Source organism: Notechis scutatus, chromosome 14, assembly GCF_049901735.1.
Source record: "Notechis scutatus isolate UNSWTSFEM ecotype Mainland chromosome 14, rNotScu1.2, whole genome shotgun sequence".
NCBI lineage: Eukaryota > Metazoa > Chordata > Lepidosauria > Squamata > Elapidae > Notechis > Notechis scutatus.
Genome location: NC_142022.1, coordinates 7734752 through 7749269, shown reverse-complemented (window position 1 = coordinate 7749269; position 14518 = coordinate 7734752). Strand labels below are relative to the sequence as shown.

Sequence of the window (14518 nt, the reverse complement as noted above, 5' to 3'; positions counted from 1 at the left end):
CACCTGTCCCATCTCGCAGGCATCGGAGTTGGAGGGGGGTCTTCAAGAGCATCTCATGTGCGCTTTCACAAAATGAAGAATGCAGGAATGGCAAAAGGTTGATTTCCTAGAAGGAAAATGGAACAAAAACGGAAGTTTCTCCATCTTGGGAGAATTTTCAGACAGGTGGACTTCAACTCCCAGCATGCCTCTGGGGAATTCTGGATGTTGAATTCCACCCACCTTAAAGCATTTTTCTAGGGAATTCTGGGAGTTGAAGTCCACTCACTTTAAAGCATTTTTCTGGGGAATTCTGGGTGTTGAATTCCACCCACCATAAAGCATTTTTCTGGGGAATTCTGGGAGTTGAAGTCCACTCACTTTAAAGCATTTTTTCTGGGGAATTCTGGGAGTTGAAGTCCTCTCACTTTAAAGCATTTTTCTGGGGAATTCTGGGAGTTGTCGTCCATGCATCTTAAAGCATGCTGGCTGGGGAATTCTGGGAGTTGAAAATCTTGACGCACATCCACCTTCAGGTTTCCAAGGCTGAGAAACCCCACTCTAGAACCTTCCTGACCAACTTAAATTGCTTTATTAAAAGCAGGGTCTTCCAAACTCTTGAAATGGCACCTCTTTGCCATTTCAATCCCCTAAAATTCCTGCAATTACAGATTCTTCCAATTCAGCTCTGGACATAGAAGTGATACTGCTGGGCTTTGAGACAAGGTCAGCTTCCGGATCAATTTGTGGTTTTTTAAAATGAAAAATAGGTTTCTTGCGTACCTGTCGACGGCACAAATGTTAGGAACTGAAGCCTCGTCAGTGGAGCGAAGGGAAAACAATCGTCACAATGCAACGTTTCTCTCTTTGCCGGCAGGATCTCTGTGGACGCTCCAGCTGTGGTACTCTGGGCATGGCAGATGTGGGCACCGTGTGTGATCCGGCCCGCAGTTGTTCCATAGTCGAGGATGATGGGCTCCAGTCGGCTTTCACGGCGGCCCACGAATTGGGTAAGTGGGATCAGATCGACAGATACCCCTAATCTGGGTAAAGTAAGCGGCTTAACTCCAGTCAAATCAAACTGGGCTTTTATTGGACAGTTCTCCAGCTTGAAATAAATCAAGACAACCTCCTAGAATTAAGGAGAAATTTCCTCATAGTGAGGATAATTAACCAGTGGAACTGCTGCCTCCAGAAGTTAAGGGTGCTCCAACACTGGACTAGAACAGATGACCTCCAAGGTCCCTTCGGACTCTGACAAACGTCAGCAAGGTTTATTGTCAGAGAAAATGCCTATCAGATCACCACAGCTATAGATGGGGCCTGAGAGCATCATTGCTTTCCTCTTTGTCAGGGATCACCGTGAGAGAATTTTTTAGTGTCCTTATCAGACTGAAGTTCTCTCAGTGGTGTTAAAGCAAGGTGGAAAAACAAGATCAGTTTGTTTTGCTGGGATAGGAAGAGAATGAAAAAGAGGGAGAGAAAAGGGAGAAGGAGAGAGAGAAAGAGGAGAAAGAGAAGGGGGAGGAAGATAAGAGAAAGAGAAGGAGAAAGAGAGATAGAGAGGAGGAGAGAAAGATAGAGGAAGGGAAGGAGGGGAGAGAGAGAAAGTGGAGAGAAAGAGAGAAATGGAATAAGGAGAAGGAAAAAGAGAGAGAGAATGATAAAGAGAAAGAAGGAGGGAGAGAGAGAGAGGAGAGAGAAGGAGGGAGAGAGAGAGGAGCAAAAGAGAGAGAAAGAGAATGATAAGGAGAAAGAGAAGGAGAAGGAAGGGGGCGGGGGAGAGAGAGCTAAAATCTGCTAAAATCAACACTTGGATAAATCATTCAAATATTTCCACAAACTTTGTTTCTGCTCAGTAAATCTTTAGTCCAGTGTATATCCAATATATTTACAATAATTCTTTGGTTCCTGGGTTTATTTGCTTGTAATCTTTGCCCATCCCTTCGAAAGACCTCGAGGGGGACTAGAAACTTGAGTTAAGGGATGGAAAAAAAAACAACAGAGCTGACTTTTGACATCCTAAGCCTCCCATGAGCGAACTAACGTAAACTAAGGGTGTATCGCTCTGGTGGCCACAGGAGAAGATATGGAAAGAGCAAAATGGAAATAATCCTTCTCGACTCGCAGGTCACGTCTTCAATATGTTGCACGACGACGACAAACACTGCAAGGAGCTGAACCGTCAAAGCAATACCCGCCACATGATGGCCTCCGTCATGTCTCCGGTCAATCCTGACGAGATGTGGTCCCCGTGTAGCGGCCGCTTCATTACCGATTTCTTGGACAACGGCCACGGTACGATTTGGTCTCTCTTCTCGTCTGTATCTCACTCCTTCTTGGCCAACCGTTCTTCTTAACTGCCTCTTCCTTTGTAGTAGACTAGTTCTGATACTCGCTCTTTGCTACGAAACTATGTGGTCGGGCTTAGTTTGGGGAGAGGAAAATAAGGGGGGTGGGATTCTGCCTCTGCTTACCAGCATCCATCGATATTCATCTGGCTAGTGTCCTGTCAGTGTGTGAGAGAGTTGAGGGATGTTTGGAAACTGAAAGAATATTTGCTGCGTGAGCAAGGAGACAGCAAGGAGCCTTGGGCGTGGCTTAGCTCAACTGTTCTGGACTAAAGCTGCTTGGTGTTGTGAAACTGAAATTGAAACTCCTCTGCTTGTGTTTTGCATTGGGAAGAGATTTCTTTCCAGGTGGGAAGGGGGAGTAGAACTCCTTAGCATCAGAGCGTGTTAATAATAATAAAAATAATATAGGAAATATTAATGCTCTGATGGTCATTTCGGAAAAAAAAATCCTTTCTTAGTGAGCCCCTAGAAGCCAAGAGGAACATACATGCCCAATTTCAAGTTTGTAGGCTTTACAGTTCTGGAGATTTTGAGATGTGTATTATAGTATTTCCTATATTATTATTATTAACACGCTCTGATGCTAAGGAGTTGTGCTCCCCCTCCCCACCTGAAAAGAAATCTCTTCCCAATGCAAAACACAAGCAGAGGAGTTTCAGTTTCAGAGCACCAAGCAGCTTTAGTACAGAACAGTTGAGCTAAGCCACACCCAAGGCTCCTTGCTGTCTCCTTCTTGCTCACAGCAAATGCTGTTTCAGTTTCCAAACAGCCCTCACCTTTCTCACACACTGACAGGGACGCTGGACAGATGAATACCGATGAATGCTGGTAGACAGAGGCAGAATTTTTTCCCCTTATTTTCCTCCCCCAAAACTAAGCCCCACCACAAAGTTTCATAGCAAAGCACGGGTCTCCAGCTAGTATTTGATACGCCAACCTCTCAAAACTCAATTTTTTTTCCCTTCCTCTCCGTTCAGGTTCCTGCCTCTTGGACAAGCCCCACGAGCCCCTAAAGCTGCCCGCCGTCTTCCCTGGCAACAATTACAACGTGGACCAGCAATGCCAGCTCAGCTTCGGCACCGAATCCCGCCACTGTCCCAACATGCACCCTCCCTGCTCCTCCCTCTGGTGCACCGGCCAGATCAACGGGCAGTTCATGTGCCAGACCAAATATTTCCCTTGGGCGGACGGGACGCCCTGCGGCGAAGGGAAGAGCTGCATGAGCGGCCAATGCATCAGCCACACGCAGCTGAAGGCCTACAATGTAAGTTTGCATGTAAGAGTGGAAAAAAACCCTACAAGGTTGTTCTTGAATTACAAGCAGCAGCCGTTTGGCCAAATAGAGTGTGCCATTCCACTCTATCCTGTATTCTTTTCTGTTTTCTATTCTTTTCTGTTCTGTTCTCTACTCTAATTTTATTCTGTATTCTATTCTATTTCAATCTTCTATTCTATTCTATGTTCTATTATATATTGTATTCTATTCTATTTCTATCCTCTATATTCTTGTTTTCTCTTCTAATTCTCCTATCATTCTATTCTATTCTTTTATTTCTACATTCTCTGTTCTATTCTATTCTATTCTATTCTAATTTCTATCCTCTATATTCTCTTCTCTTTTCTCTTCTCTATCCTATTCTGTTCTCCTATCCTGTTCTATTCTTATTCTATTCTATTCTTATTCTAATTTTATTATTCCATTCTTTTATTCTATTCTATTTCTATCCTCTATATTCTTTCTTTTCTCTTCTTTATCCTATCATTCTGTTCTATTCTATTATATTCTCTATTCTGTTCTATTCTATTCTTTATTCCAGTATTCTATTCTATTCTCTATTCTATTCTTTATTCTGTTCTATTCTATTCTTTATTCCAATATTCTATTCTATTCTATTCTCTATTCTGTTCTATTCTATTCTTTATTCCAATATTCTATTCTATTCTATTCTATTCTATTCTATTCTATTCTATTCTATTCTATTCTATTCTATTCTATTCTATTCTATTCTATTCTATTCTCTATTTTGTTCTATTCTTTATTCCAATATTCTATTCTATTCTATTCTATTTCTATCCTCTACATTCTCTTCTCTTCTTTTATTTCTGCATTCTCTGTTCTGTTCTATTGCACTCTACTTTATTCTGTATTCTATTCTCTACCCTCTATTCTATTCTACCTGTATCTCCCCTCTGCGATTTTGGTTTAGAATACAGGATCCGAGATTGTTGGGTTGTTGTTTTTTTATTCTCTTCTACATTTTGCACCGTTCTCTTCACTCCTTGCAGATTCCCACCAATGGAGGTTGGGGCCCCTGGGGGCCGTGGGGCGACTGTTCCCGCAGTTGTGGCGGTGGGGTTCAGTACTCGACCCGCGAATGCAACAAACCGGTTCCCCGAAACGGTGGCAAATACTGCGAGGGGAAGCGGACTCAATTCCGTTCTTGCAATGTGCAGGACTGCCCAGATGGAAACGGTAAGCTCAGATATTATCTATCTATCTATATCTATATCTCTATATCTATCTCTGCAAACTATCCTAAAAACACGAATCCCAGGTGTAGCTATAAAAGAAGATACACACATCATGATCTCCAGAAATTAAACTATATGATCCACTTAGCTTTCGTTAGCCTTTGCTAACATAGTCAGAGTGTAAAACTACCACTGAATTGATCAATGATGCATATAGGCGGGTATCTCTTCAATGGTAGTTTTACACTCTGACGATGTTGGCAGAGGCTAACAAAAACTAAGTGGATCATATAGTTTACTTCTGGAGATCGTGATGTCTGTCTCTTCTTTTATATCTATACATCTATCTACTGTATCTACTTCTATATCTCTACCATCTCTATATATATCATCTATCTATCTAAGCTATCTATATCTACTGTATATATAACTATATCTATTATCTCTATATCTATCATCTATCTAATCTATCTACTGTATATCTATATATCTGTATCTATATATCTAGCTCAATCTATTATATCTATATCTGTATATTGCCTCCATATCTATTATATATACCTCTATCATCCATCTATCTATCTATCTATCTATCTATCTATCTATCTATCTATCTATCTATCTATCTATCTATCTATCTATCTATCTATCATTTACCTACCTATCTCTATTTATATCATCTCTCTCTCTATCATCAACCTACCTACCTCTCTATTTATATCTATCATCTCTCTCTCCTCTCTCTCCTATCTATCTATCTATCTATCTATCTATCTATCTATCTATCTATCTATCTATCTATCTATCTATCTATCTATCTATCTATCTATCTATCTATCTATCATCTTGCTGTTTTCCCAGTTTTATTTGCAGGCAAGGTGCTTTATTTCACCCCAAAAAAACCACCCAGATCTCTCAAGGATCTTTGATCCACTTTCGTGGTTTTTTGTTTTTTTTTGATGGGCGCAACAGCGCCTCGTTCAAAAAAATGTGAACAATGGGAGGATGTGAGCCAGGGAAAACAATTTCGAAGCACAAAGGGTCAGTGGAAGGGAGGGTCTCGCTTTCCCGATTTATGACCCGCCATGAATGTGAGACCAGAGCCAAAATATGCTCTGGCAACAGATGTTTGCTCCAAGCTGGGAGGAATTTCAGAGCGAGATTCCAGAACGAATCATGCTTGGCTTGCCAGAGTGAGAAAAAAAAAAAGTATACTACAGTGGTTAGTAATCTAGAAACCTGGAGGGGAAGTTTGTTTAGTGAGCGTTTGAAGTTACAACTTTGACTTAGGACCATTTTTCACACTTACGACCGTTGCAGCATCCCCGTGGTGGCGTGATCAAAATTCAGATGCTTGGCTCTTATTTACGACAGTTGCAGTTGTCACGTAACACTTAACAACCATGTCGCTAACTCCACAATGGCGGTGACCCCCCTTAACAATTGTGGCAAGGAAGGTGGTGAAATTTCTATGCCTGTTTTAGAGTTGTCACGAATAGAAGTGGGGCGGGGGAGGGGGGGAAGGAAAGAAATTTGAAAGACCAGGGCAGCAGTTTGGAAATGAAAGTGCATTTCAGGCTTATTTTGCCAAGATTGTAACAAAGCTACCGGAATTTCTGCCCCGCAAATCTCTAATTGGAGAACATGATTGATGACTCTTGGCTATGAATGTGTTTCGTTGGAGAATATGAATTAGGATGCACCCAAAGGGGTTGGGTGGAAACCAGGGTCAAGGGTAACAGTGAATTACGTGCCTCAGAATCAGCTTCATACAGGCCATGCCGACATGTTCGCTCCTAATAAATCCTTCGAAGTTTTTGAAGCTTAAATAGGTGATCATAGGGTCATAGGTGATAGTGAATTACGTGCCTCAGAATCTGCGTCATACAGGCCAAGCCGACATGTTCGCTCCTAATAAATCCTTTGAAGCTTAAATAGGGTCACAGGTGATAGTGAATTACGTGCCTCAGAACCAGCTTCATACAAATCATGCCGACAGGTTTGCGAAATGCTTTGAAGTTTTTGAAGCTTGGCTCGAGGATCATGATTTAATTAGGGCAACTGCTGAAATCCTGAAAAATGGTAGTCCTCGGCGTACGAGCAGGGACTTTTTTACTCGTTTTTCCCTTCCCAAAATTGATTCGAGGGTTCTAATTTTTTTTAAATTTTCCTCCAGCTCTGACCTTCCGTGAGCAACAGTGTGCCGTATACAACCACCGAATTGACATGTTCAAAGGTTATCCATCGCCCATGGACTGGGTGCCACGTTACAGCGGCGTGGCCAAGCGTGACCAATGCAAGCTGACTTGCCAATCCCATGCCTTGGGCTACTATTACGTGCTGGAGCCAAGGGTAAGTTCGAAGCTAGCAAACCGGGAACTTCAATCCACCATTTGGTGGGGTATGTTCCTCCAGGTGCGCTCCGGTGGTCGCCAATTTCACATTCCGTGGCCACAATCACCTGGAAAGTCGCAGATCGCGGGAACGGGACTAAAACGAGATTCTTCCTTGGTTCTAGGTGGCTGATGGGACGCCCTGCACGCCGGACTCTACCTCGGTCTGTGTCCAGGGACGCTGTGTCCACGCTGGCTGCGACCGCGTCATCGGGTCCAAGAAGAAGTTTGACAAATGCATGGTGTGCGGTGGAGACAATTCGAGATGCACAAAAATCTATCGCTCTTTCACCAAGCCTCAGTAAGTGGCCTTTGGGCTTAAGATGTTGAAAAGAGGGTTTAAAAAGAGATCAGAGAACCGTTGGTCTGAAATGGTGTAGGGTTTACTGCTTAAGCAGGGGGTTGGACTAGAAGCCCTCTAAGGTCCCTTCCAACGATGTTATTCTGCTATTTTTTCCTTCCTTCCTTTCTTCCTTCCTTCTTTCCCTCCCTCCCTCCCAAGTTTTTCAGAAAAGATTGGACAGCCATTTGTCTGAAATGATGTAGGATTTCTGGTTTGAGCAAGGGGTTGGACTAGAAGACCTCTGAAGTCCCTTCCAACTCTTATTATTCTGATATTCTTTTTCCCTTCCCTTCCCTGGAGGTTTGCATCATTCCACTCTTACCATTTTTTTTTTAGCAACATAGCGTGCTGAAACACCAGTTCAGAATCAGAATAGAGCTGGAAGGAACCTTGGAGGTCATCTAGTCCAGCCCCCTGCTTAAGCAGGAGAACCCATACTATCTCAGACAAGCACCTCTCCAGTTTCTTCTTTAAAACCTCCAGTGATGAAGCACCCACAACTTCTGGGGGGCAAGTTGTTCCACGGGTTAATCGTTCTCACCCTTAGGAAATTCCTCCTTCATTCCAGGTTGCTCCTCTGCTTGATTAGTCTCCATCCATTGTTTCTTATCCTGCAATTCAGTGCTTTGGAGAATAATTTGATGATCTTCTTCTTCTTCTTCTTCTTCTTCTTCTTCTTCTTCTTCTTCTTCTTCTTCTTCTTCTTCTTCTTCTTCTTCTTCTTCTTCTTCTTCCTCCTCCTCCTCCTCCTCCTCCTCCTCCTCCTCCTCCTCCTCCTCCTCCTCCTCCTCCTCCTCCTCCTCCTCTTCTTCTTCTTCTTCTTTTCTTCTTCCTCCTCTTCTTTTCTTCTTCCTCTTCCTCCTCTTCCTCTTCCTCCTCCTCCTCTTCCTCCTCCTCCTCCTCCTCCTCCTCCTCCTCCTCCTCCTCCTCCTCCTCCTCTTCTTCTTCTTCTTCTTCTTCTTCTTCTTCTTCTTCTTCTTCTTCTTCTTCTTCTTCTTCTTCTTCTTCTTCTTCTTCTTCTCCTTCTTCCTTCTTCCTTCTTCTTTTCTTCTTTTCTTCTTCTTCTTCTTCGTGGCAGCCTCCCAAATCCTCAAATCCAAACGCAGTCCACGTTTCCCACTCTTTCGGCCCAAGCTTAATCATCCAAGCGTGCTTCCCCGAGAGGATTAATCAAGTTTAAAAGCGAATTGTTAGGCCCAGGCTGAAACATCTGGCTTTTCCAGCGGTAACACGCTCAGATGTCCTGTGATTTCAAAGCCTCATTTCTCTTTGGTTTCCACATACCACCCCCCCCACCCCCCCCGCGCCAAAAAAACCACCCCAATTCTCTTACAAATTGTAAATTATGAGTCACCTTCTCCTATCCTGGTGAGGTTTTTTTTTGTCAGAGAGCTAGTCTGCCCCGCTGCCAAGCTAACCACTCCTTCTGTATACTGATTTTTATAAAACTCGATGCCACGTGTACAAGGAGTTTGCACTGTTATAAACTTGCTTCAAAGTGTTAGCGACACCGGAATATCTGGGCACGTTGGAAGGGTTGATGGTCCTCCTGAGATTTAAGAGGGAGACGTGAGTTCGATACCCTAAAGAGAGTCTACGGCGGTGAAATCTGGACTCTTTTTTCAACCCGCTTTTAATTTTGTAATTATTGTTGACTCTTGTTCTGTGATACCCAGCTAAAAGTCCTCTAGAATTGAGGCAGGGTACAAATAGGGGAAAATAAACAGATTTTAAAAAAAAGGAAACTTGATGCTTTTATTTATCGATTTATTTCAAATTTCTGCACCGCCCATCAAGCTAAGTTTAGGTTAGAACCAGGAGGGCTTATTTAAAGACAGGGGGAAGTTGTTGGCTTAGAAACTAGGAGGCTGGGAGTTCTAGTCCTGCCTTAGGCATGAAAGTTGGCTGGGTGACTTTGGGCCAATCACTAGGAGACTGGGAGTTCTAGTCCCACCTTAGAAAGCTGGCTGGCTGACTTTGGGCCAATCCCCAGTGTTGGTGAGTTCTAGTCCTGCCATAGGCAGGAAAGTCAATTGGGTGACTTTGGGCCAATCACCAGGAGACTGTGAGTTCTAGTCCTGCCTTAAGCATAAAAGGCAGCTGGGTGACTCTGGTGGACCAATCACCAGGAGAGAGTGAGTTCTAGTCCCGCCTTAGGCAGGGAAAGCCAATGGGGTGATTTGGGGCCGATCCCCAGGAGTGGGTGAGTTCTAGTCCCGTGTTCGGCATGAAAGCCTTTGAACCAGTTCCTCTTCTGCAGCTCTACCCACCTCGCAGGGTTGTTGTTCAGGGGGAAATAGGAGGAGGAAGGGATATGTAAGGATGTCCACCATCTTGAGCAACTTCTAAAGCAATAAACACCCATCCTTTTCCAGATCAGCCTTTCACCTCCCTGCCTCCTTCTTTCTCCACCCTGCAGGTACGGCTACAACGACGTGGTCACCATCCCTGCCGGAGCCACCAGCATTCTGATCCGGCAGATCAGCAGCTCGGCCACGTCCAGCGACGGCATCTACCTGGCCCTCCGCCGGCAGGACGGCTCCTACGCCCTGAACGGCAACTACATCCTGATCCCCTCCGAACAGGATGTTCACCTTCGGGGCGGTGTCACTTTGCGCTACACGGGGGCCACCAAACCCATGGAGATGATCACCGGCCCGGGACCACTGAAAGAGCCGCTCACCGTGCAAGCTTTGGTGGTGTCCGATCAGAAGACCCCTCGTCTTAAATACACCTTCTTCGTCCCCAAGCCCACGAAACGCCTCTCCAACCAGTGGCTGAAACAGAAAGCCAGGATTTTGGAGGTGCTACAGAGCCGGCGAGGAGCAAATAGGGCCTCTGGACACGAGGATGTGAGGCAACCGGGCCCGAAATTTGGCAAAAGGCTTGGTATTGGGAGGGGGGGTGTCTTTTTTTGTTTCTCGGCTCGCCATGGACAACGGACTTGGACGTTAAGTGAAGCAGGAGCCAGATCTGGGACCAGGGAAGAGGGGAGGAAAGGCAACCAAGCGGGCAGCAATGGCCACAGCGGGGATAAATTTAGCACTGGTTTGTTAGGTCGAATGAATTCCCCCTGGGAAGATTTAAGGGGAGAGAAAGAATGTGGAAGGAACGGGGCGGAAAAGACGGACGAGAAAAAAACTACAAAAGCCCAAAAGGAGGAAAATAAAGGCCTCGTTGGGACAAAAACATGGAGAAGCCGAAGAGAATTGGCAAAGCGGGAGCCGAGCTCTGTTGGTGGCTCAATTCTGTACGACACCTGGACTTTTGGATGGTTCATATCTGGCCGTTATCTGTAGTATATTTATTATTTCATCTATTTATTTTGTCCTTTGGGGGAAGCAAAGAGGAGCCGGGGAAGGGAGGGAGGAGGAAGAGGCCACGCACCCTTTTGGTCATCAAGCAGGTGCCATCATTTCGCTCGGTAGCCCTTGACTTACGACCACAATCTGCGCGCCTAAGCAACAGTTTGACGGATTTTACGCCCAATTTTACGGCCAGGGTGCGTACGTATGGCTTTAAAGCAGATCCCTGCAGTCCTTAAGCGAATCGGGCGGCCATTAAAACGAATCCAGCTCCCCGCATGGAATTTGCTTGGTTTTGATGGTCGATAAATGGCGTCCACGTGATTTCCCCCAGGATGCCACAAACCGTCGTAAACACATACCGGTTGTCCAAAGCGCCCAAATTTTGATCGTGGGGGGTGCTGCGACACTCATTAAGTGTGAGAGGACAGATTATAACTCACCTGTCTTCTTCTTCAGTGATGTTAGAACTTGGAACCGTCGTTAAAACGAACGGTCGTAAGTCGAGGATTATCTGTATTGTAGGCCCACCTGTTTCTTGGGACGGCCAGGAAAGACGTGTCCATCTACTGTGTCTACCTCATTCTTGGAGAGCTTCCTCCTCCTCCTCCTCTGCTAATGTCTTCTCCTGCTTCCAAGAATGTTCTTCTCTCTTTGGTTGGTGGGAACGGTCCACCTTGCATCTAACTTCTTCTCCTGCTTCCAAGAATGTTCTTCTTCTTTGGTTGGCGGAACCCATCTCTTCAAGGTCCATCTAACTTCTCCTTGGCATCAGAGAAATTGCAGAGTAGGACAACCCAACCCAACCCATCGAGAAGCAAGGGTTTCAATCACGCCAAGGAAAGTCCTTCAACCCTACCATGCTTTCAGATCTGGTTTCTCAACCCTTGAACCCCAAGTCATCCGACTTCCAAGACTTCGCCTCCCAGAATTCCCCCGGCCAACCAGTGTCCTCTTCTGGGTCTCATAACCAGCTGGGCCTGGTTGACTTGGGAGTGAATCCAGGAGCTCCATCCTGGGTTTACCTTGTTGATGTTCCTTCAGGGAAACTTTTGGGAGTTTGAAGTCCATCCTTTTTTCCAAGACTTGGTCAAGGTTGAGGAACGTGGCTCCAGAAGCTATGGGTGAGATCCATGCGAAGGGTTGGGCCTTGAAGGACCTCTGAATTGTGGAGGAGCAAAGCAATGAAACATCTGGAGAAGGTGACCTAGAATGGAGTAATTAGCTTTGCAGGCCAGTGTCCTTGGCTCACATTAGGAGGTAGAGCGGGAATTCTGGGAGTTGAAGTCCACACATCAGCTTTGGCAGCTAACCCTGTCCTAGGGTTGTCTACCTACTTCTCACCTCCTTCTCCAGGAGATAGTCCTACCTAAGTGTCCCCCTAAACTTCTTCCTACGCTCCTCATAACACCTTTCCAAGTTTCTTCTCTTTTGCTAACCACTCTTCAGCTTGACTTGATCTTCTCATGAGGGCTCCCTACCCAAGATCTCCCCAAAAATTCCCCCCTGGAGGGGTGCATCTATTTAAACCCTCTGTAGAACCAGAGGGGAGCCCCTTCAACGCAACCCCACCCCACCCCAGTTTCTCCTGCGACCAAAGGGATCGCTGACCCTGAAGTTAATTTAATTAAGTTATAATTTAACGGGCAGCAGCCCGAGTCTACCTGCGCCTCGAGGCGAGTCCCCCGGGGCCAGGAGGCAGGGCCTGGGTACCCATTGGGGTTAATAAGCATTATGTTAATATTATTAATTATGGTTTATTAATGGTTTGTTTTCTGAAAAATCAATAAAAAAAGCTGTTTTATTTATTTAAGGCTATTTATACAGTTGGTCCTGATGCTGGCATGGTTCTTTATGGGGGATGAAACCCAGGTTGAGGCAGGAGAGGGCGGAAAAGTCAGCCGGTCTGCTGGCTGGGGAATTCTGGGAGTTTGAAGTTCACACGCCTTAGAGCCGTCTTGCTGAGGAATTCTGGGAGTTGTAGTCCACCCGCTTTCAAGCATGCTAGCTGGGGAATTCTGGGAGTTGAAATCCACACACCCACCTTAGAGTAGGCTTGCTGGGGAATTCTGGGAGTTGTAGTCCATGCACTTAAAGCAGTCTTGCTGAGGAATTCTGGGAGTTGTAGTCCATGCACTTAAAGCAGTCTTGCTGGGGAATTCTGGGAGTTGTAGTCCATGCACTTAAAGCAGTCTTGCTGAGGAATTCTGGGAGTTGTAGTCCACCCGCTTTCAAGCACGCTGTCTGGGGAATTCTGGGAGTTGAAACCACACCCAGCTTAAAAACATGGCTTGCTGGGGAATTCTGGGCCCTTGGAAGTCCCCACCTCTTAAAGCAGTCTGTGCTGGGGAATTCTGGGAGTTGAAATCCACACACCCACCTTAGAGTAGGCTTGCTGGGGAATTCTGGGAGTTGTAGTCCATGCACTTAAAGCAGTCTTGCTGAGGAATTCTGGGAGTTGTAGTCCACCCGCCTTCAAGCACGCTGGCTGGGGAATTCTGGGGATTGAAGTCCACACAGCTTAAAAACATGCCGTCCAGGGAATTTGGGCCCTTGGAAGTCCCCACCTCTCTTAAAGAAGGCTGTCTGGGGAATTCTGGGGGATTGAAGTCCTCCTTTCTAAAAGCTGTTGAGAAACACCGTGGCAGGGAAAGCCACAAAAGAGGCGACAGCAGAATCCTCCCGAGACGGGGAGCTTCGACCTTCTCCCACCATCTCCTGTCCGGCCCAATCTGGAATTTCGTTCTTTGGACATTCAAGGAGATCGGTTACAAAAACAGCTGTTGGCCAGGAAGGATGCTTGGGGGGGAGAAAAAAAAGGGGGAGGGGATTGATGGGATCAACAGCTGGCCTCTCCAGCAGGACGAAGGGTGGAGGGGAAATCCACTGCCTGCTTTTATGGCTTCTTCTCCAGAACCTTCCTCAGTCCAAGCGGGTCAGCTGGCGTCCGCCATTTTGGCTTCTCCCACAATGCCGCAGCGGTGCCCCCCCCCCCCGATGGGTTCTGGGAAATCACCTTCTTTTTTTTTTTGCTCCGTTCCTGCTTAGACAGTGGGGTTGCCTGATCCCTGCGGAGTGAGGCCTGGGAAAGATCCAACGGATGCATTTCCCACGTTATCTAACTGCGGGAATCCAAAGTTTTCCCCGTTCCCTCCCCCGACAGCTGCAACAAGCGTTGTTGATGCGAAACGGCCCCGTTCTCGCTTTTCCTGAATTCCTCTTCCCCAGGCAGAGATGCCAAAGATAAGAGACTGCAAAAAAACAGAGGTGAAGGTATGCATTGTTCACCTCCCCACCCATTGAACGCCGAACCCTAAGAAAACGCACCTGGATTTTTTACCCCAGAGCAAAACATTCCCAAATTAAAGGTGTTTGTTGGTTTGTGTTGTGTTGTCGCTGGTAGCAAGTGCAAATGGCGGAGGTCTCGGAAAGCGAGGACTCGGGCGAGGGGCCTGCGTGTGATGCAGGGATGGGACCATTGGAGAGTGGGGTGCTGCCTACCAGAGTTTGAGGAGTCTAACAGCAGTGACACAGTAGGACCCCAGGGAGCCTGTGCTCAGTGTGTGCGCGCGCAGGGCTGCTCGAAGGAAAGAGCAGCTGAAGCAGCATGGATGACTCAGGAATAAAGCTGGAAGGTGATGGCCCCTCCCTTAAGGGATAAAAGCCAGCCTT

The 14518-nt window shown here is 46.0% G+C and overlaps 1 protein-coding gene and 1 long non-coding RNA gene across 2 annotated transcripts in view; both read left to right on the top strand.

Annotated features, from left to right (window-relative positions):
* The window catches only part of ADAMTS4 (ADAM metallopeptidase with thrombospondin type 1 motif 4), an 18029-nt gene extending 5354 nt beyond the window's left edge, over positions 1 to 12675 (top strand). Inside the window, exons 3-9 of the mRNA XM_087943495.1 lie at positions 857 to 989; positions 2110 to 2277; positions 3311 to 3597; positions 4620 to 4806; positions 6982 to 7157; positions 7324 to 7499; positions 9961 to 12675. Coding sequence (XP_087799621.1) covers positions 857 to 989; positions 2110 to 2277; positions 3311 to 3597; positions 4620 to 4806; positions 6982 to 7157; positions 7324 to 7499; positions 9961 to 10840 — 2007 coding nt within the window. The 3' untranslated portion in view covers positions 10841 to 12675. The remainder of the gene's footprint in view (positions 1 to 856; positions 990 to 2109; positions 2278 to 3310; positions 3598 to 4619; positions 4807 to 6981; positions 7158 to 7323; positions 7500 to 9960) is intronic.
* The window catches only part of LOC148129522 (uncharacterized), a 268357-nt gene that overhangs the window by 134522 nt on the left and 119317 nt on the right, over positions 1 to 14518 (top strand). The gene's annotated exons all lie outside the window — the stretch shown is intronic.